This window comes from Humulus lupulus, chromosome 8 (genome assembly GCF_963169125.1).
Source record: "Humulus lupulus chromosome 8, drHumLupu1.1, whole genome shotgun sequence".
In the NCBI taxonomy this organism is placed as follows: Eukaryota; Viridiplantae; Streptophyta; class Magnoliopsida; order Rosales; family Cannabaceae; genus Humulus; species Humulus lupulus.
The window spans coordinates 8044108-8066453 of NC_084800.1; the positions used below are offsets into that span (position 1 = coordinate 8044108).

Genomic DNA, 22346 nt, shown 5'->3' on the forward strand with positions numbered 1-22346 from the left:
ATTATATTATTTATTATTTTGATAAAATATTATATTAATTTTATTAAAATATGAAAATTTGGCTCATTCGTACATGCACAATCAATCACACAAAATTATATTATCATGAATCATAAATAAGATTCGCACTATCAGAACTTCTTCAACTTTCTTCAAATTACCAAACAGCCCCTTAGAGAAAAGCAATGCATCCTCGTGCATGAATCACTTATAAAAACGTGGAGCCTGACTTAAATATCTTGCACCAAAACCCATTAAGCACGTACTAGCTATGGCTTCTCTCTCCCTTGCTCACCCGTTGGTGATCACCAGTAATCCTTCTGCTCCAACTAGTCGAATCCCATTTCCCACTAAACGCAGTCAAGTTGTCTTGGTACGTAGACTTGCATGCAAAGCCAGTGCCACTCCATCCGAGGGTAGTGCTAGTACTACTGATCATGCCAACCAAAAAAACCCTAGAAAACTTGACAGGAGAGACATGCTGATAGGCCTCGGAGGACTCTACGGCGTTGCTGGCCTGGCCTCAGACCCGTTCGCTAGCGCAACCCCAGTGGCGGCACCGGACCTATCGACATGCCACGCGCTAAAGGATCCACCTGAACAACCACCCCTGAATCCGTCGGATGTAAAATGTTGCCCACCATACAGCACCGATATTATTGACTTCAAACCAGCTCGATCATTTACTAAATTACGAATTCGGCCCGCAGCCCAAACTCTCGACCCTGAGGGCATTGCCAAGTACAAGAAAGCCGTAGAGCTAATGAGAGCTCTTCCTGAGGATGACCCGAGAAGCTTCGTTCAACAAGCCAAAGTACATTGTGCGTACTGCAACGGCGCGTATGACCAAGTTGGGTTTCCGAGCCAGTACCTTCAAGTCCACAACTCATGGCTCTTCTTTCCTTTCCACCGTTGGTACTTGTACTTTTACGAGAAGATCTTGGGAAATCTCATCAACGATCCCACTTTCGCCTTACCATTTTGGAACTGGGACAGCCCATCTGGCTACCAGATGCCGTCCATATATGTCGATCCTACCTCGTCGCTTTACGACGAGTACCGAAACCAAAGTCACTTGCCGCCAACCATAGTCGATCTTGACTACACAGCAAAAGAACTTACAACCCCCGCGCCTGCCGTGACTGATGCGGAACAGACAGCAACAAATCTCAAAGTCATGTACCGCCAGATGGTCTCCGGTGCCAAAAATGCATCTCTCTTTTTTGGCAAACCTTATAAGACTGGTGACTCCCCAAACCCGGGAGCAGGTTGCATCGAGAACATTCCCCACACTCCGATCCATATATGGACTGGCGACACGAGACGGGATAATGGGGAGGACATGGGAAACTTCTACTCTGCTGGGCGAGATCCCTTGTTTTACAGCCACCATGCTAACGTTGACCGAATGTGGAACATCTGGAAATCTCTTCCGGGCGCCAAAAGAGTGGATATAAGCGACCCAGATTATCTCAACTCCACGTTCTTGTTCTATGATGAGAATGCTCAGTTGGTTCGTGTTAGGGTTGGCGACTCACTCGACAGTAGAAAATTAGGGTACGTTTACGAAGATGTTGATCTTCCCTGGCTAAAGTCCAAGCCTAGGCCAGTCAAGTCAAAGATCGTCAAAATTTTGAAGAAACTCGGAGTGGCTCGTGCCGCCGACACTAATATAACGCCGCTCAGTCAGTTCCCGATAACGTTGGATAAGACGATAACGACCGTGGTGGCGAGGCCAAAGAAGTCGAGAAGCAAGCTTGAGAAGGAAGACGAAGAAGAGGTTTTGGTGATTCAAGGGATTGACTATGCCAATGATGTGCCGGTGAAGTTCGACGTCTACATTAACGACGAGGACGACGATGCCATTACTGGGCCTGACAAGTCAGAGTTTGCGGGAAGCTTCGCTACTGTGCCACATTCGACTACCTCTGTTACAAACATCAAGACGGAGCTGAATTTGGGAATATCGGATCTTTTGGAGGATATCGGTGCTGATGACGATGACAAGGTGAAAGTGACTATAGTTCCGAAGAGTGGTAAGGGGAAAGTTAAGATTGATGGCATCAAGATTGATTTTATCTCTTGAATCCATATTAATGTTGAACTCAATTATATATATGTGTTGGTGCATGGTGTGTAACGTTTCTGTGCTCATGTTTTCCTTTTATGTATTTAGCTCTATAGATCGAGCTAATAAATAAGCTTGCTAAATGTGATATTATGGTTCAGTTTGTATGTTCTATGGATTTTTAAATAATTCAAGTCCAGGCACCTGTTTGTCCGAATTTATTCTAGGCAAAATACAGGACGATGCACCCTCTTAATTATAAAATGTACTAAAGCGAGACGGAAAAAGCGAGTACGACCTTATTTAAATATATATATATATATATATACATATATAATATATACTAATAGAATAAAGTTATATTTACGTACTAAAATGCAATTTTAATATCGTTTTAACGGAAAAATAAAATATTATAAGCTTCTAGAAAATCTGAGTATGAAAAAACACATTATTATATTATAAATTACTAGAAATGTATATTAAAAATTTGAAAATTAAATGGTTTGATGACATGTCTCATGGCATAATACCAACTATGACATCATGCAGATATAGGGAGCTCTTAGTCCCGACATAATCACATAACTAAGTGCAGTTTTCTTACATTTGATTCCATTAGCTTTAATCAATGAAACCGACCCTCAAGCACGATCCCTTCCGAGCCCTAGCGTACACCTAGTCATAGCCATAGATCAGAATCATCACCAAACTTCCATTCCAAAATCTAGCCTCGAGACCAATTCCGAGCCCTCGAGAAGCCCTAATTCCACCAAACGGTGTGGTGGAATCAAACCCCGATCCCCCGGGCAAAAACCTTAGGAAATAACTCAAAATTCCCCTTTTGGAAACAGGGTAGCGCTACAACGCCATGAAGAGGACGCTATAGCGCTACAAACAGAGCCAAAAAGCTCTCTGACCACTAGGCCTAGCGTTGTAGCACCCAATGGCTAGCACTACAGCGTTAGTCTTAGCACAGCCAAACCCTAAAATTATTCCTTCGATTTTCCTCGAAAACCTCTCCAAAACTCATCCAAACCTCAACCTTACCCCAAAACATGCCTACCAACATTTATAACTCACCCCATATGACCCAACCATACAAAACTCAACCACGTGCACGCCAAAATAAAGAAACCACCATGATTGATCTTGAAACTCAAAAACTCAACAGAACATCAAAAACTTCATAATTCAAGTGACCAAGTCCAGAGTTTCTTACCTTCAATGGAGAAATTCGACCTTAGGCTATCCTACACACTTCCTTAGCTTTCCCTCCTCAAAACCTCAGCCTTAATTCCCTAGAATTCCCATTAAAACTCAGCTTAGCAAACCATTTCAGCTAAAACCAGAAACTCAAGAGAAAAACCTTGAAACTTACCTCAGTTAGATGACTAATTCCTATTGAATCCTCAACCTTGATCAAGGTCCCAAGTGTAAAGCCTTAGCCTAAAGTTACTCTGAATTTTCAGCCTCAAACTCCAGAAGAAAGGATGAGAAAATTGTAAATCGAGAAAGAGAAAAGGGTAAGCTTCTAAGTGTTCTATTTTTCTTTCTTTCTTCCCTTCTTTCCTTTTCTTTCAGCTTCCCTCAGTTTCTAAACATTCCACTAAGTGTATAAAGGTTGAGTAATACTTATCCCTGATTTTGAACCAAATGACCAATTTGCCCTCCCATAAATCCTAAGCTTTTAAATAATTCTAAGGGCATTTTGGTCATTACTCCCAATTCCCGCTAAATCCTCGAATATCTCTAGTATTTACCGCTTACATCTCGACACCTAACTAATCACCAATTATTTTTCTCAATATCAAATAATCTCCAATATACTTCTCAAATTCCCAGAGATACCCTCGGACTTCCACGAGCCGGTATAAAGCCCCGCTGTGACTTTTCCGCTAAACCGCTCACTAGGATCGCCTCGAGTAACAAGCTGCGAATATATCCACATAATAATGTGGTCTCAACAATTTATCACAAATATTAACATGTATGTCATCAACAGGCCAAAATTACGAATATGCCCTTCAAACCTAATCAGGGCCTACATGCATACTAGTACACATATATCCAAATAATTATATAAGCATGTTTATCACATAATCATGCATTTAATCATTTAAATCACATATTATCCAATTACGCCCTCCCGACACCCTAATCAAGGCCCTTAAGCCTTATTAGTAAATTTGGGTCGTTACAGCAAAGGTGAGGGATTTACTTGTTTATTCTATAATAAATTTTTTCGGTCTGGTTTATTTGTTAATGTTTTGTTCATAAGATAGACGGGGCTGGGGAATAAAGAAATCTTGATTTTTTTTAGATTTTATTCACCTCGATAGGTCTCTATAGGCCTCGACAACTGATACCTCAACAGGCCTCGATTTAAATTGGAAAAGTTGGGTATTGTATGAGGTTAAGTACCTCGATAGGTTTAGCTAGTGCCTCGACACACCTAGACGGGTTTAGAAGTAGCTAGAAAAAAAAACTTAATGTTAGTGGCACCTCAATAGGCATCGACAGGTCTCGATAGTTGTATAATTTCGATATGCCTCAATAGGCCTCGATGATTGCTTTATTTAACTATACCTCGAGGTGCCTCGACAAGCTTCGATGTGCTAAAAATAGTATTGCTTTGAACATGTATTGCCTCGATATGCCTCAAAAAGCTTCGATGGGCCTCGATGGATACCAGATTGCTCAAAATGTTATTAACATTTTTTTTTTCAGATGTCTGACCTTATTGTCCCATTGGAGAACCACTTTCCTGCTTGTGTTACTTATAGGGGTAGTGCTTACTTAGATACCCTTATAGAGCAGTTTCAAAGGCATGGGCTGATTGAACGGGCAAAGGCATGCCCATTGGGACAATTCTTTAATGCAAAGGTCTTTAGTTTTTCTGGGGTTCTACTGCACCAGTTGATGTTGCGTAAGGTGGAAAGAAAGAAGTTTGAAGAGGGTCAGTTCTACGTGGGCAAGAGTCTTTGTAGATTCGGTATTGTTGATTTTTCCCTGGTAACCAGCTTGAATTTTAGCAAGATGTCGTCCATAAATGAGTTGAAAAAGCATTTTACCAGTGATCGAATTATCCAGATATATTTTAATGGTGAGGCGAATGTTAGTTTTGGTTAGTTGGAAGATGCTCTGAAGGCCTCGACGAACCCAGAAGATGCATTTAAGTTGGGTTTACTTGATAAAGGGGGTGTTGTATGCCCCTGAGAAGACAACGAGCATATGGGGTCACTACTACAAAATACCCTTTATGGGACACTTTTTTAGGACAAGCACATAAATGCAAGTCCTTAAAAATATTTGTGGAGTTTTAAGGACACTCATTGAGAGTCCTGAAAAAACATAATTTAGGACTCGCAATGGGTGTCCTAAAAAATATGCGAGTCCTAAAAAAATTTGAACTAAAAAATGAGTATCTTGATTACTTTTTCAAGTATCTGTGGGGGAAGTTTTTCTTTAAGAAGTTGATTAGAGAAGTTCAGAAAGACATGAAGAAGAAATTGAAACACTTTAAGGACAAGAAGAAAGAAGGTTCAGGGATACGACAGAAGGAGTCCAAGTACAGTTTCTATGGCTATGCCCCCGCACTTTAGTATTGGGCTTTTGAGGCCATGTTAGATATTGGGAGGAAATTCGGTGAAAAGAGTGGGAACTAGATTCTCAGGATGCTTAGTTAGTCTACCAAGATTGATATCTTTCCTTCCATAGCTTAGTTGGTTCCATTGTTCGACAAGACTCGAGTAATTTCAACTTTATCTTCTTAAATGTGACAAATTAATTTATTGACAGTTTACTTTATTAAATTATTTCTGACATATGTTATTTACTAATGCAGTTGGTGGTATTTTCCATGTTGAAACCACGTCCATGTGAGGTAGACTACTATAATAACCTCCCAGACATTGATGGTTAGTTATTCCCTAAGTTGGGATCATTTGTAGTGGAGGTTGAGACTGCAGTGGAGGAAGTAGAGCCCGAGAAGGAGGCGGAGAACCTGGCGGAGGTTGCAAAGGCAGCTCCCAGCACACATGCTCTCAGCATGTCCTCTAGAATCTGAATTGTCCTCTCAGATTGCCCATCTGTCTGAGGATGATAAGATGTACTGAACTTCAACTGTGTCCCCATGGCTTTCTACAAACTCCCCTAAAACTTGGAAGTAAAAGTGGGGTCCCGATCTGACACGATCGACCTAGGTGCTCCATGGAGGCGCACGATCTCTCTCACATAGAGATCTGCATATTGATCAACTGTATATGTAGTCCTCACTGGCAGGAAGTGAGCTGACTTGGTGTAGCGACCCATTATCACCCAAATAGAATCATGCTGACCAGTAGTTCTGGGTAAGCCCACCACAAAATCCATTGTGATGTCTTCCCACTTCCACTCTGGGATATCCAGAGGCTGTAATGACCCTGCCGGCCTCTGATGCTCAGCCTTGACCTGTTGACATGTCAAGCACTTAGCCACATACTCTACTACATCTTTCTTCATCCCTGGCCACCAATACAACGATCTCACATCCTGATACATCTTTGTGGTGCCTGGATGCAAAGAGTAAGGTGTAGTATGAGATTCATCCAGAATCTCTCACCTCAATGCAGTGTCTAACGGAACACATATCCGTCCCTTGTATCTCAACAAGCTTGTCTCCGACACTGAATAATCCCTGGATACTTTAGCCAGAACATCCTCTCTAATCTTGATCAGCTGTGGATCACTCAACTGACCTTCTTTAGTTCTCTCCAATAGCGTAGACTGTAGCGTAATGTTAGCCAACTGGCCCACCAGCAACTCTATACCAGCTCTGGTCATATCATCTACTAACTCTCTGGCTATCAGCCTCATACCATGAATCTGCCCCGGACCCTTCTGGTTTAAAGCATCAGCTACCACGTTGGCTTTTCCTGGATGATACAGAATCTCACAGTCATAATCTTTTACTAACTCCAGCCAACGCCTTTGCCTCATGTTCAGGTCTTTCTGGGTGAAGAAGTATTTCAGGCTCTTGTGGTCTGTATAAATCTCACACTTCTCTCCATAGAGATAATGCCTCCATATCTTTAAAGCAAAAACCACCGCCGCCAACTCTAAATCATGAGTGGGATACCTTTTCTCATACTCCTTCAACTAACGAGAAGCATAAGCTATTACCTTCTCTGATTGCATCAAAACACAGCCCAAACCCTGATGAGAAGCATCACAGTATTAACTAGTATTAAAAAATACAACTAAAATCAAATAAACCCATCTGCCTCGACAAAATTGATAGGTCAAACAAACTGCCTCGATGGTACCTCTACTTACCTCGATAGGGCCAAATCAAGTCGTGAACATAGTGGCCTCGATGGTACCTCGATAGACCTCGATAGGGCCAAATCAATTCATGAACATAGCAGCCTCGATGCTACCTCGATAGATCTCGATGGGGCCAAATCAAGAAATGAGCATAGCAGCCTCAATGGGCCTCGAGGCTACCTCAATAGTGCCAAATCAAGTTGTGAACATAGTGGCCTCGATGGGTCTCGATGCTACCTCGATAGACCTCGATAAGGAAAAATCAAGCAATGAACATACAGCCTCGATGGGCCTCAATGGTACCTCGATAGACATCGAGGCCCCATCAAGGCGTGTCTAGGCCCATCGAGGCATGTCGAGGCAGACAAGGAAAAAATTGCTATTTTTTTTTTTTTTGTCGGGAATTGATTTTATAACTATTCAGAATGTAACGGAAAAAGAGTACAAATTGGAGGGGGGGTTTCCTCCAACCAGAAAAACTCATCGTCTAGCCTAAGGGCATGCTTTGCCAATCCATGGGCCAAAACATTAAACTTTCGACCAACATGTGACAGAGTTGCCCCCGGAAAAGTAGACAATCACTACAAGAAAAAATGCTTTTAATAACACCGAAAATGTGTTATCAAAACATACGATAACACTTTCTGATGTGTTAAGACCGACTATGTTATTGTAGGTCAGGGTACTTTACATAACACTTTATCAGTGTTATATAGATGTGTTAGTTAGTTGTGCCATGTGGATAAGTTAGTTGAGCACGCCTGAATATTACTCATAGTTGCGAGAAGGGAGGAGGAAGAAGAAAAAGGTTTCCAACACTTTTTTATAATTTCTTTGCATTCTGACTCATTTGACCATATATTTTCAAATTTAAAACGAGGTCTTTTCCTGTTTCTTAAAAGGTCGGACCCAGTTTCATCTTGAAGAGTTAAGAGAAGCGCTCTATGATCTGAATGGTTGAAGTCTAGATGTGTTAAAGAGGCTGAAGTAAAACTATCTTTCCACTCTTCATTAACCATTGCCCAATCCAGCCTCTCCTGTAAGAGGTCATCCTCACAAAATCTTTGCCAAGTAAATTGATTACCTCTATAATCCAAGGGTTGTAATTTACATACCTCTAGTGTGTTTCGAAACGCTTCAATTTGGTGTTCGTTTCGCAGCCCTCCTCCATTTTTATCAGCTTGACTCAGAACTTCATTGAAATCCCCCATCACTAACCATGGCCCATGTGCTATTATTCGCAAATGTTGTAAGAGCTCCCATGTCATATGTCTATTGGATACTGCTGGGTGACCATAAAAGCCACTGAAGTGCCAAGACAAATGTTGATTATCAAAACTTATAAAGCAACTTATGTGATTGTAGGATGATGATTGTACTGAGATCATTACATTTTCTTTCCATAGCTGCATTAACCCTCCACCTAGTCCTATCCTTGGGACCTCAAAGCCATTATCGTAAGAGAGTTGCTTGCACATTGTTGCTACCTTATCTTTAGTAAGTTTTGTTTCCATTAGAAAAATTACTTCCGGTCTATTGTTTTTTATGAGGAATCTTAATTGCCTCATAGCTTCTTCTCCATTGAGTCCTCTGGCATTCCAACTAGCGATAGCCATTTGGGGATAAACACAAATATAGGACTAGTGGAAAGTTTGGAGAGAAAACGAATATGGGATTAGTGGAAACTTTGGACCAAGTTTATGATATTTGCTATTTTATTTATAAATGTTGTAGGCTAGATAAATTTTTCCATGAAATTAATTATAATTAATAGTGATCTCTTTCATATCGTAAGTAATTATGAATATTCCTTCATTTTTCATGCAATTTATTATGATAATTTTTCTTATTATACTGATATCATTTGTAAATAATGAATATTCTGATTTTTATATTTATTATACATATCTTTGACTATATCTTCTTATAAAGATGAGAATCAAATAATATAATTTAAATTTATTCACCACTCTATCTAATATTGTGAAAATTTCTAAATGAAGGTGAATCAAGTTGTTTTAAATGAGTTTTGGGTTATATATTGTTTTAATTTTATTCACCACTCCATCAATTATATATTGCTCATATACGTACATGTTTTTATTTTCTACTAGTTTACAATTTTTAGACCACTATTATTTTGATTTTCATAATTTAAAGGCATATCTAAACATTTCAAAAAACAACTTTATATATATATGGGTGCACTCTTAATGGTTACTACCCATGGATAGTTACTTTAATATTAACCATTGGATTAAGATCAATAGTTCATATTTATAGTTGTTAATTCATATTTCTAAAAATAAATTTTGATTTTTCAAATTTTTGGAAGGTTTAACTGATGGAAAAAAGTGTATTTATTATGAAAATATAATATTGTAAACTTTTCATTTTTCAAATATATGTCAATTTTTAAATATAACTAGTGTCTCTCATTGATTGGACACAACATTAATTATGGGAAAAGAAAAATTACTAAATTCGAAATTAATGGAGGAAAAAAAATATTTACTTGTTAGTGACTTGCTATACCAAGTCACTATGTTATCAAATCATCATAATTGTTAGTACCCATCTATGGGTAGTAACCATTGAGAAGTCTTCCATATATGTATAGTAATAAAACAATTTTATATATGCATATCTAACATTAATTTATTGCAAAACGTCAGCTCTTCCATCTCCTCTCATTTTTAATAGTATTTTAATTGCCATTATTTATATAAAATTTCTATTAAAGAAAAAATTGTTCAAGCATTCTTTGAAACTAGAACAACTCTTCCTCATAATAAATTCAGTTTCCTCATAATTGTTATTTGTAAATAATCAATATTCTAATTTATTATATTTATTATACCTATCTTTGACTATTTCTTCTTATTTATAGATGAAAATCAAATAATATAATTTATATTTATTCACCACTTCATCTGTGAAAATTTCTAAATGTATGTGAATCAAGTTGTTTTAATTGAGTTTTGGGTTTTATTTTGTTTTGTTTTAAATTTATTCACCACTACATCAATTATATATTGCCAATATACATACATGCTTTTAGTTACTACAATATACATACATACTTTTAGTTACTACTATCATATCATATTCATTCATTCTATGTAGATAATATATACAAAGGATAGCGCATATTGTAATGACCCACTAATCTAGACTCTTGGACCATTATCGAACTATACATACAAATTTCTCACTAAAACATACATTTGCGAAAATACCATAATTTATTATAAACTTGTAGAAACAAAGGTTACTTTCATAAAAATAAGTAGGATATGGGTACCCATTGTCTTTAAAACAAAAATAACTTAAAGTGAAAAGAGTTACATAGAAAATGCGGAAAATACATGTAAAACCATAAAAAGTATAAAATAAGACTACATCCTCGAATCGAATAACGCTCGGCCCCTTGACTCCATTCACCATTGATACACATCCTCTAAGCGTCACGAATCTTACCACCTCTAAAGCTATTTTCCTGCACATAAAACAAAAAGGAATGAGCCTAATGCCTAGCAAGGAAAATCTAACACATAGTCATACACATAAATTTCATAATAAACGTAAAGACATATCATAACACTTAATACATACACTTATTATAATGGCCATTATTACTTGGGGTCCCATAGACTAAACAAGCTTATGCCCATGAGATTAGTGGGGTCCTACTAGCTAAGTAGGCATATGCCCAAAATCTTTTTGGGGTCTTGTTAGTCAAATAGGGCATAAGCCCAAGCCTACAAACATACACATTCATACATATTCATAACATATCATATTTCATAACATAATACATAAGATAACATAAGCAATACACATATAGATTCTATCCTATTTTCCTTACCAAGTTACCGGGATATGTGGACTGAGTTGGGACTTTTTGGAACACTCCTAATAACCATTAAAAAGAGTGAGTCTAAAGAAGAAAAGAGATGAAATGAAAGGGATGGAAAGACTAAATCATTGAAAGTTACACTTACCAAAACTTATGTGCTCAAGAGCTTAGATTTCCTAACCAAAATAAAATGGGGTTAAGAGACTGAGTAGAAGATTAAGAGAAGGGAAAATAACTTAAAACAAATGAACTAGAGTTTTGGTTACCTCAAAGACTTGTAAGATCAAATTACACCACAACCGAAATACTATAAAACCTCACTTCCCAAAGTGTTTGATAAGCTTATGATGTTTAAGCTTATGATTTCCCAAACCAGGTGTTTACACTCTCACACTCACTTAGCACTAGCAGCTTCTGAACTTAGAGCAAAAGGTGAATAATGGTTGGGTACTAGGTCCTATTTATAGAGTTTGGGAATGAAAGTATCTTGATTTTACTTGAATAAAAATAATGGCTTTTTAGGTGAAAATCATTTGAATAATCGTTCAGCAGAGGCTGAAGACTCGTTCAAAAGATGTTGGACTTTTGAAGAAGTTTGAATGGCTGAAAGGAAAAGAATTCAAAAGAGTTTGAATTTATGCTGGAGGAGGCGATATATCGCCCCCTGTAGGCGATATATCGCTTGGGCCAGTATGCCCGAGGCGACCGTGCATCGTCTCGTGTTTTCCGTATCTACGTGTTGCGATATATCGCCCCCTATAGCTACGATATATTGGCACACGCTGAATATTTAAACACGAAATTACACATTTTTTAGCTAAGTTTGAATGGAGTAAATAGCCTTGACTAAGCCCTCAACGTATTCAAAGCTGCTGACTGACCCTATAACATTCAAACTTTACTCCTTATTAAATTTAATCCTCAAAAATACTTAATCCTTAATCACCATTCATAACATGTGCTTAAAATCCTATTGGTTGATATCTAAACCTTATGGTATAATAAATATAATCCTTAATTATCAGTCATATAATCAAACCTTAGGTTATACTTAATATTCTTAAACTATAGGTTAAACTTATAAAATCTATAAGTACTACTATGAGTGTCCAAATAATTCCCGGTCTGAACCAAAAATCCTCAGTAACAAAGATAATACTAAACATACTATAATACTACTAAACAATTAGCTAAGTAAAGTTCTTGGACTCTACACATATCTAACATTTCAAAAAACAACTTTATATATATATCCAACATTAATCAAGCAACTTTATTATACATATCTAACATTAATATATTGCAAAACTTTCACTCTTCCAACTCCTCTCATTTTTAATTATAATTATTTGTATTAAATAAAATAAAAATAAAAAATTGTTCAAACATTATTTGGAAATATAAATAATTCTTCCTCATAATAAATTCAGTTCCAACCCTAGTACTGAAAAAAATGAATATGCACATTGCCATCGAAGCAAAATAAATTTTACTTCCCAAACAAAAAATCTTAATCCATAAACACAACAATATGTAATAGAAAATTAAAAATATTTCTCCATACCATAAAAGTTTTAGAACCATGGTTCTTATTAAATCAATCCAAAAAACCCTCTTACAAAAGTTAACAATAAGGACAAAAAAAGAAGAAAAAAAAAAGAGGGGAAGAAGGGAAAGCTCAAATACTCAATATTATTCTTTGAAATTATAAAATCCAAAATATGAACCGACAAAATAGAAAGACAACCATCATTCTTATCATCTTTATCTTTAAAGCAATTCCTTCATGCTTTTGGGACTTTCATTTTGCCTTCATTGTGAACAGGCACCTCCTGGGAAGGGATTGTAAGAACTGCTTGGGGAGTTGGCATATATGTTTCCTTATGTGGCTTTTTGGTCAGTGTTGAGGTGTTTTTATCATTGTCCAAAGAAATCTCCTTTTGCTTATTGCTCTTCATATTTCCTATAGCAATCTCTGTACCTGACTGTCTGTTCGAGGAGGTTTTCTCCTAAATATTATTCATAAAACAAATTATGATTTGTAGAGAAAATTTTAAGATTTTAAAATAACAACGACAAGAATTTTACCTATTGTTCCCGTTTTTTGTCGTTTGACCAACGAATCCAAAGATAAGGGTTGTGCATAAGATAAAGCCGCTTGTTTAGCACGTTGTGCCATAGATTTTTTCTTTGATCCATAGGCCAAGGGAGAGATTGAGGAAGCAGTTGGAATCATGTTCGTCAAACCAGGTGTTTTTAGTGTTTCATCGTACTGTAAGGTTGGATTAAAACCCATATATCGATTGCATCTCCAAGAGCACCACAATCATTCTGGAAATGATCTAGAAATCCACAGTAGTAACAGAATGTAGAGAGACACTCAAATCGGAAGGAGACCCATATGTTGTCCTTTTCTTTGTCTAGATTCAAGAAAATTCCTCTGGACAGTGGTTGGGAGGAATTTAAAAGAACCCTTAGTCGCAGAAAGGTATGCCGCCTACTTGGATCAAACTCAAGGAATTTTCCAATAGAGTTGGCTATCCTCTCCCCCAGTGGTAGCGCTAATGGTGAGGATATGTTTCGCAATGGGATTCCGTGAATCTGAATCCAAAAAGGAATGTATTGAAAATCCTCCGCAGAGATCTGATCTATCCCAGTCGATTCGATCAAGACGAAGATATGACCAGAAAAATGCCACGGTTGACCCTTTAGGATTCTATTCATCAATGTCTTTGACTCAAAGGTGATTATGAAGATATCATCAGTGTAATCCTCAATTATCACCCCTGACCTGTCCTGCCATAATGCCTAGAAGAAGCTCTTCAGATTTTTCCTCTGGAAAGGCTTGTTCGTTAACATTCTACCAAAGATAACGTTTGGAGGGTCAATTTCTTCAGATTCTGTAGTAAGGGAGAGGGTGGAAATTACTTCGAGTTCTTGTGGATGAAGCTGCAGAATATCTGTAGGATTGTGTTTTGGAGAATTCATCTTTTAGATGGTAAGGTTTGAAGTTGAGGTATTTGTGTATGGCTGTAATGTTTGTAAGGTTTGTAAATGTGTTTAGGTAATAATAGTGTTATTATTATTTATTTAGAAAAAATAAATTGTGAATGTTTACTAATATGTATTTAGAAAAATTTAGTGTGGATGTGTTTAGAAAATATTGTGTTTATTGTTATTAATATATTTGTAGAAAAATATATTGTGATTATGTGTAGAAAAATATATAATATATTGTCAATGTTCTGGGAATTTTCTGAATGTTATTTGCAGGCTTTTATATTTTTTGGATAGCTTAAAATATAGTCGTTATGTTGCCGAAATTTTGGTAGAGTTAGGGGATTAAATAAATAAAACTTTGAATAATTTGAATTAACAAAATAAATGAAAAAATTAGATAAATAATTTAATTTAATTTAATATTAACAAATTTAATAATTTTAAAATAATTTAAAATTTTCATAACTTAAGAACAAATTTGATAATTTTAAAATAAATTAAAAATTAGATAAATAATTTTAAAATAAATTAAAAATTAGATAAATAATTTTAAAATAAATTAAAAAATTATAATTAATTTAATATTAACAATTTTAATAATTTAAAATTAAATTAAAAAATTAGATAAATATAGAGGAGGAGGCAGCTTATTTAAGAGACTAGGTTTATATTATTGTTAGTTATTGTTATATTATATTAACAATATGGATATTTATTTTCTTAATTAACTAATTTGAATACTTAATATAATATTAATATATATGTTTTCAATGATTTAAATTTTAACTATTAAAATAATTTATTATTTTCTATAACTAAATTGTTATTAGGGACGACACAGTTACCCCTAATATTCAAGTATCAGGGGCGGCTGATGACATATCAACGGCGAAAAAATTTAGGGTGACATTTCCACTTTTAGGGGCGAGGCAGTCGGAATATTAGAAACGACCCATTAGTCGTCTCTAATGTATATCATTAGACGCATTTTATTAGGGACGACTTTTACGGTTATTAGGGGTGACATTGGTCACCCCTAAAACTGATTTTTGTTGTAAGGTGTGCAGAAGGCGACACATGGCAACGGTTAGAAGGCTCTTCAATTGGGTTGTGCTTCCTTTTGTCCTCCAAAAATGCTATTTCTTTATTTTGGGCCACAATTTTGCCAATTTCTTTATTTCATCAACTTTTTTGCTTTTTTTTTTTTACTTTCTTCTTCTAGATCTGCCACAAATGCTATTTTTTTTTTCAAACAAAGATCAAATTAAATTAAAATATATATATTCAACATAAATATATATCACATTAATTTCATGAACATATTTAATTAAATTTAATTTATTTTGATGTTTTAGAACAATAAATATGTATTTTTGAGCATTTATCACTAACGATGAGATATTAACGGTGACATAGTAGTGGCTACACATCGCTGTCATATGTCATTTGCGACAACTTCCAGGATATTCAGCAGGAGCAGATGGACCTTTAATTTTCCTGTATTGTCCATATATCGTCCAATTATTGTTCAAATAAATTAATGAGCCAATAAAAGAGCAACAACTAAAATAATATCCAAATAGATAGTAAGTTGAAAGAGTCACTAATGATTCAGCAATTCAAAATCTGTGAGCATAACTATTCACAATTTTGAGAAAAAATATTAGAGTGTTCCCCATAAAAAATATGTGAGCACATTCAAGAACATGAGCGTAGTCCACATCTAATGTGTCTAAACAAACACATTCAGATTATTAATCCTTCATTTCTCGTCAAATTAACTGTCTAACATTGAAATAGTATTAATGGTATCCTTCCATTAATATGGTGCTGAGATAGGTGTAAAATGTTTGTTTATGAGCAATATACAGATCTGATTTTCCATAAAAAATGGTATCCTTCCAAGGTTTATTCATACATACCACGACACCTATCTCTATTATTTGTTTGCAATTTGTTTCTTTGAACGTTAATATCGTGTTCGTGTACGTACGTTAGTTGGTATATATTGCAGTGGCAACCAGATACATTTCATTTACACATGTGTTTTGCATTGAAATAAAGCCACATGAAATAGTTTGGTTTATAGCTTTTGTTGTTAAAAGTTGCTACAGAAATAAAAAAAAAGAACAAAATTACCGAATGATTATCTGGGTTGAGTCGCGGACTAGGTCGCTCTCTTTAAGACGTTCGCGGCACTGCCCAGAATTCGTGCAAGCAGACTATCAGCCCCATCGTCCCCAGGATAAAACAGCCCAGTCTAAACTGTGATTGGACCTCCACTGCACCGTAGAGAACCGTCGTATACCACACCCTTAATAATACTACTGCTCGGATTTTTAATCGTAAAGAGAGTTATTTTTTCTGAAAAGAGATGATCGTTCTAAAAAGTAATCGCACTTTTTAAAGAAAAAATCGTTGGCCTCTGCCAACAGCTGTTTCAACTGCCAGTTTTCCAGTTCTACAATAGGAACGTAACGCTCAGGATTGTAGTACATATCCTCATCCCTTGGTGGAGGCGGTGGTCCCCGGGAATCAGAAGACCCACTCCTCTCCTCAACATCCGGGTTCTCCATTGGTTGTTTTCCAGGACGTCTTGGGTAATTTTCTTCAGGGGTGTTCTGATTGTTTGTGGCCATGATTTTCTCAGGGATGAATGCTTAAGGCTCTCAATGAAAGCACCAAACTGTTGACGCCGTTTTTCGTCAAACAGTGAAAGAAGAGCACATAAACAATAGTTGATAATGGTCAATTGAAATAAAACAATGTAAACACACGATTTTTACGTGGTTTAGCAGTTAAATATGCCTAGTCCACGAGTCTTTGTTATTAAACTCAAGATTATCTCTAGGAATTCTTCAAGAATGAATTCTCCAGAGTTTTCTCTCAAGGATCAGAATTTCGGTCCTTTACAATGGTGCATGGCCTCTCTATTTATAGAGAAGGCTGCAGAATACTATCCCACATATTTTGGGTAGTTACTCTTTTTGTATAAATAAAATAAATGGCTTTAAATGCCTATAATCAGATATAAAAGGAAACGTCCCCTGCAGACCAGGAGACGTATAACTGACCAAATAATATCCCACGATTCTAGGGGATTTACAATAATAAATGAGGATTACATCTCATATTTATAACACTTGTAGATATTCAAGGTGGTTATCGCGTATCTCTAAGGCTTTAGCTTCCCAGGTTTCCCGTCATCTATCGAGCTAGAAACATCTCCCGAGGCCACATGGCTTTCGAGATCGTACGTGCGTCGAGCTCGGGACCCCTGATCCGAAGTCGTCCCTGAAGATGAGTGTGTTCCCGGAGCTATCTTTCGAGGTCATGAATACTTCGAGGTCACCATACTCGAGGTCGTCTATATCCTGCAAGCTCGACATACAATCCTGGAGCATGTTTCCAACCTTATGAGTCCACTTATTTGCGAATCCAAATTTCGAGGTCATAATTAACATAGCTCGAAATCTGGGTGTAACATTAGGGGACTAAATAATAAATAAAACTTTGAATAATTTGAATTAACAAAATAAATTAAAGAATAAATTAAAAAATTAGATAAATAATTTAATTTAATATTAATAAATTTAATAATTTAAAAATAAATAAAAATTTTATAATTCAATAACAAATTTGTTAATTTAAAAATAAATTAAAATATTATAATTTAGTTTGTTATACCTATTAGGATATAAAAATATCATTATTCCTAGTGACATATCACATAATATTGACTAACGATAATGTTTTGAATTGACCATTTTGAGAATTTAATAGTCACTGTCTTGATGCTTTCCACAAAATGGATTCAATCCATTGAACTCAGGGGTCTTTGTCACCATCTCAAAGCTTAATTGAGCCATATGATATTCTTAAATAAGAATTTGCTTCTCACATCCTTGAACATTGATTTCCAAGTCATCCTTAAATAATAGTGCAAAATGAACAAGTCCCTTCTATCATAATAGTGACTAGCTATAGGCTTCACCTTAAGTTGATTATCAAAGAGTATGTTCTTAACATGTACTTCCATCAAAATATAAAATCTTAATTACCATGTAATTAAGCTTAAACTTTCATGCTTGAACATAGCTTGGAAATCGTGATATTATTATATCATCTGATCAATAAGGATTAAGAACTATTAATGACTCTCGATTAACAATTTAGAGGTATATGCCATCAACCTTATTTCCTGCTTAGAATTGCAATTCTATAAAACTATTTTGATCCTTTATATGGAGTTTCTTATCGTATTCTAGCTAAGGGTCAACAATAGTAACAACGGAAGCTAAATAAAGAACAATTACATAATCTTTTGAACCCTCACTAACACCAGCATAAAACTCCAACTTGGACAGCTTTATTTAATTGTTATTGATGGTGGCTAGAAGAGACAAATGTATAAAACTTAACACTCTCAAAAGTAATCTCTGAAGTAATCACTTTCACTTACATGATTAAACTTCGAGATTTCCAAACACAAGGTCCTATGTTACCTCGTAATTCTAAAACTCTCGAAAAAGTCATAAAAACAAAATCATATTCAATCGCAATCTATATGAGGCTATTAGGAATGAAGGACTTAATCTAAATCTTTTTTAGAGCTTGACCAATAATGTCTCTTCAACGCACATAACATGGTTGTGAATATGGAATTATGTTTGTGATTATATTAATCCATACAAAATTTCAATATCTCTCCCACTTGGACCAATATAATCAACAAACACCATACTAATCTCCATTATCCAATAGGCAATCATATAAATCATGGATAACATCATACTGATAGGATACATATATTACACATGATTTGGCCTGAGAGATATTCAAATATAATAACAACCATTAAAACAACATACATATAATACAACAATTGACACTATATAAACATCTCGTTTTGTACTTGTCACTTCGTCAAACAATAGATATATGAAGTGACTACATATCATTATGCATGTTTGGATTAATCGCTTTAGGTGGTTTCCACTTTAAAGCTTTCTAATACACGAAAGCTTTTTAAACCTAATGTGTGTCGTATACCACAATAAATTTAACCAATAGTTTTCTTTCAATACTTCCAATTATTTTAGTATAATAGCAAGCACATGTCGAATCCACGAGGACTATCGTTCACTTTATTATTCAATAATTAGCACTAAGACTTAAAATGGGGATTTAGATTTCAAACTCAAAATTAAATAATATAAACTAGAAAGCAAATAAAGATTGATATTACGGTATTAAGAAACAGTTAAAGGTTAATCTCCACCCTCAACAATCACTCCCAATCATTAATAATAAATATTATTCCAATTTCTCAATTAAACTATTAACCCCGCAGATAACGCTGGAGTAGACAATTATCCCAATCTCCCTATTACAAGTAATTAAGGCGAAGCGCTCAATAATTAACTCTTTTAGCCAAGCAATAAATCTATGAAGCATACAATCTATTTAACTTAGGTAAAGCATTAAATCCTATGGAGACAAGTTAATCTAGGGAATAAATTAATGAAGCATATAATGTTGGTTTTGATTGATCAAATCAGAGATTATGCGCAGCGGAACAACAATCAAATTGTCAGATTAATCCCATAAGATTTCTAGATCTACTTCTTCACACTCATATATATATTGAATCAAGGACAAGAATAGAAACATTACCTCAGGTCCTTCCTTGCTGCTATCTTTTCGTATGGCTGAATCCTTGAGATCTCACACCAAGATCTTCCAAAATGTTCTCAGTCACACAAAGAACGAGTGTGGGCTCGCTATACAAATAATAGGCAATAACTATTTATCAGATATTCTCAACACATGATATCTGATAAAGTTTGGACCTAGGTTTTGTGAAGAACAATGACCTTTGTTTTTGTCACTATTCTCTTTTCTCTGAGAGAATCCTTGATATTTTTCTATTCCTGAAAACTAACGTTCTGTGAAAACTGATATCCCATATTTTAATAATATCCCATATATTAAAATATTTGTTATTTTAAACAAATTCAAAATAACTGATCAGTTATCAGATTTTTTTTTTAAATAATAATATTTTAATCATATTAAAATATCTCATTATTTATTTAATATTTAAATAACTAAAATTGTGGAATCAAGAGACTCATTCCATCTCTTATGCGTGTAGCACAGTGCCTGTACACTGTGCCACACGTGTACCACATGCATGTGCAGGCATGTGATTTTTTCCAATTTTTATTATTACTTAAATACCAAAAATCCCAAAAATAAATTAATTCAAAATTAATTATATTTTTTATAAATCAAATAATTAATTAATTCTTAATTAATTAATTACACATAATTAAACAATAATTATGTTTGATACATAGAAAAATATTTTACTTATCACATAAGTCCTTTTTGCCCAATTTTTGTATTTGCCTTTGACTGTGATTGTTTGAGCCATTTTGGGGACCATGGACCTATAACATTAAGCTCCAATAAATTGAAACTAAATAATTAAACTCTTTAATTATAATAGTTAATTTATTAATTCTGATATTACTCCACTATAAATTCAGAATTGCACTCTTTATGTTATAGATATACTTTTACAGAAATCTTTTTCTTAAGTCGTCTATTGATATAACCATCTTACAATAGTTCAACCCTCTAATTAATTAGTTCATAAATTAGAATGGAAGAATTACCATTTAACCTTTCTAATTTACTTCTTATTCCTTAAGTACCATTAATTCTCTAGTGAATAATTAATCTATAATCTAATTATAGATTTGAGCTCAAAATCATTCAGTTCCAGAATTAACCCTTAAGGGAACTAATATACGATCCGTTAGGAAAGATTAGATTCCGTATTGTTGATACATGTTCCCAGCCATCCATGATATTAAATCTCCAAAACAAAAGTCATTAGCCTCATTCTTTGAAGAGACCTTAACGAATGAATCAAAAGATTTAATAAACATGAACAGGAGTTCATGAACACTCAGGATTAAGGTTGATCTATAAATGATCATCAGTTATGACATGAATTACAAGTCTTTATTATTAAATGGTTTTTGGATAAAGACTTTAATTCACATCGATCCATGTCATATATAATCATATTATATAAAGCACCTTTACCGAGATGTCTTTCCACATCAATAATCTGAATCTAGATTATTTGTATCATTATGATACTCAGTAAACCGTACTTACAACTCCAATTAAAGAATTCCATAACTTTAATTTGTTGTTGTTGACTATTTTTATTCATTCATGTGATCTTAATTCTCTCGTACTAATACAAGATCACATCCTCAATAATGAATATGGAATTTTTCTGATATTTACAAAATTATTCAAACAATAATTTAACAATCTAAATATAACAATAATAATAAACCATTGTATTTATTTATTCACACAAAAAAAAAACAAATGTCTTTACATGCTTTTAGGACACACTCCTAACAATCTCCCACTTGTACTTAAAGCAAATGAGGCATTTCTCTCAATCCCATTTTACGTACATGACCCACGAATTGCTTTGCAGGAAGCGTCTTCGTAAACAGGTCTGCAAGGTTGTGTTCTGATACGACTTCAGAATGGACACATCTCCTTTATGTACAATTTTTCTGACTAACTGGTATTTGCGCTCTATATGATTTCCCCTCTTGTGGCTTCTTGGTTCTTTAGAATTAGCCACTGCTCCACTGTTGTCACAGTAAAGAACAAGTGGTTTCTCCACTTCCGGAACAACTTTCAGAACGGAGTAGAACCTTTTGAGTCACAGAGCCCTTTCTTAGCTGCTTCACAAGCCGCTACATACTCGGCTTCTATGGTGGAGTCTGCAATGTTGGTTTGCTTAATGCTTTTCCAGACTATCACTCCTCCTCCAAGAAAAAACACTAATCCAGAAGAAAATTTCTGACTATCTCTTTCTGATTTAAAATCAGAATCAGTGTAACCAGTGGGGTTCAGGTATCCACCTCAATATACAAGCATACAATCTCTAGTATTTCTAAGATACTTGAGAATATTCTTCACTGCAATCGAATGACTCAATCCAGGATTGGATTGATAACGGCTGACTATCCCTACTGCATAACAAATGTCAGGTCTTGTACACTACAT

General features: G+C 35.1%; 2 protein-coding genes across 2 annotated transcripts; one reads left to right on the top strand and one right to left on the bottom strand.

The window, feature by feature from the left end:
- Window positions 1–230: 230 nt before the first annotated feature.
- Window positions 231–2286, top strand: LOC133794425 (polyphenol oxidase, chloroplastic-like). Its single transcript, XM_062231647.1, has one exon. The coding sequence runs from the start codon at window positions 272–274 to the stop codon at window positions 2084–2086; it is 1815 nt and encodes a 604-aa protein (XP_062087631.1). The 5' UTR covers window positions 231–271; the 3' UTR covers window positions 2087–2286.
- Window positions 2287–8100: 5814 nt separating this feature from the next.
- Window positions 8101–8991, bottom strand: LOC133794966 (uncharacterized). Its single transcript, XM_062232415.1, has one exon. It carries the CDS (start codon window positions 8989–8991, stop codon window positions 8101–8103), a length of 891 nt encoding a protein of 296 aa, XP_062088399.1.
- Between the last annotated feature and the right edge of the window lie 13355 nt (window positions 8992–22346).

Bases quoted from the DNA above. Each gene is read 5' to 3' on its own strand.
- LOC133794425 (XM_062231647.1), top strand. From the start codon at position 272: ATGGCTTCTCTCTCCCTTGCTCACCCGTTGGTGATCACCAGTAATCCT.
- LOC133794966 (XM_062232415.1), bottom strand. From the start codon at position 8,991: ATGGCTATCGCTAGTTGGAATGCCAGAGGACTCAATGGAGAAGAAGCT.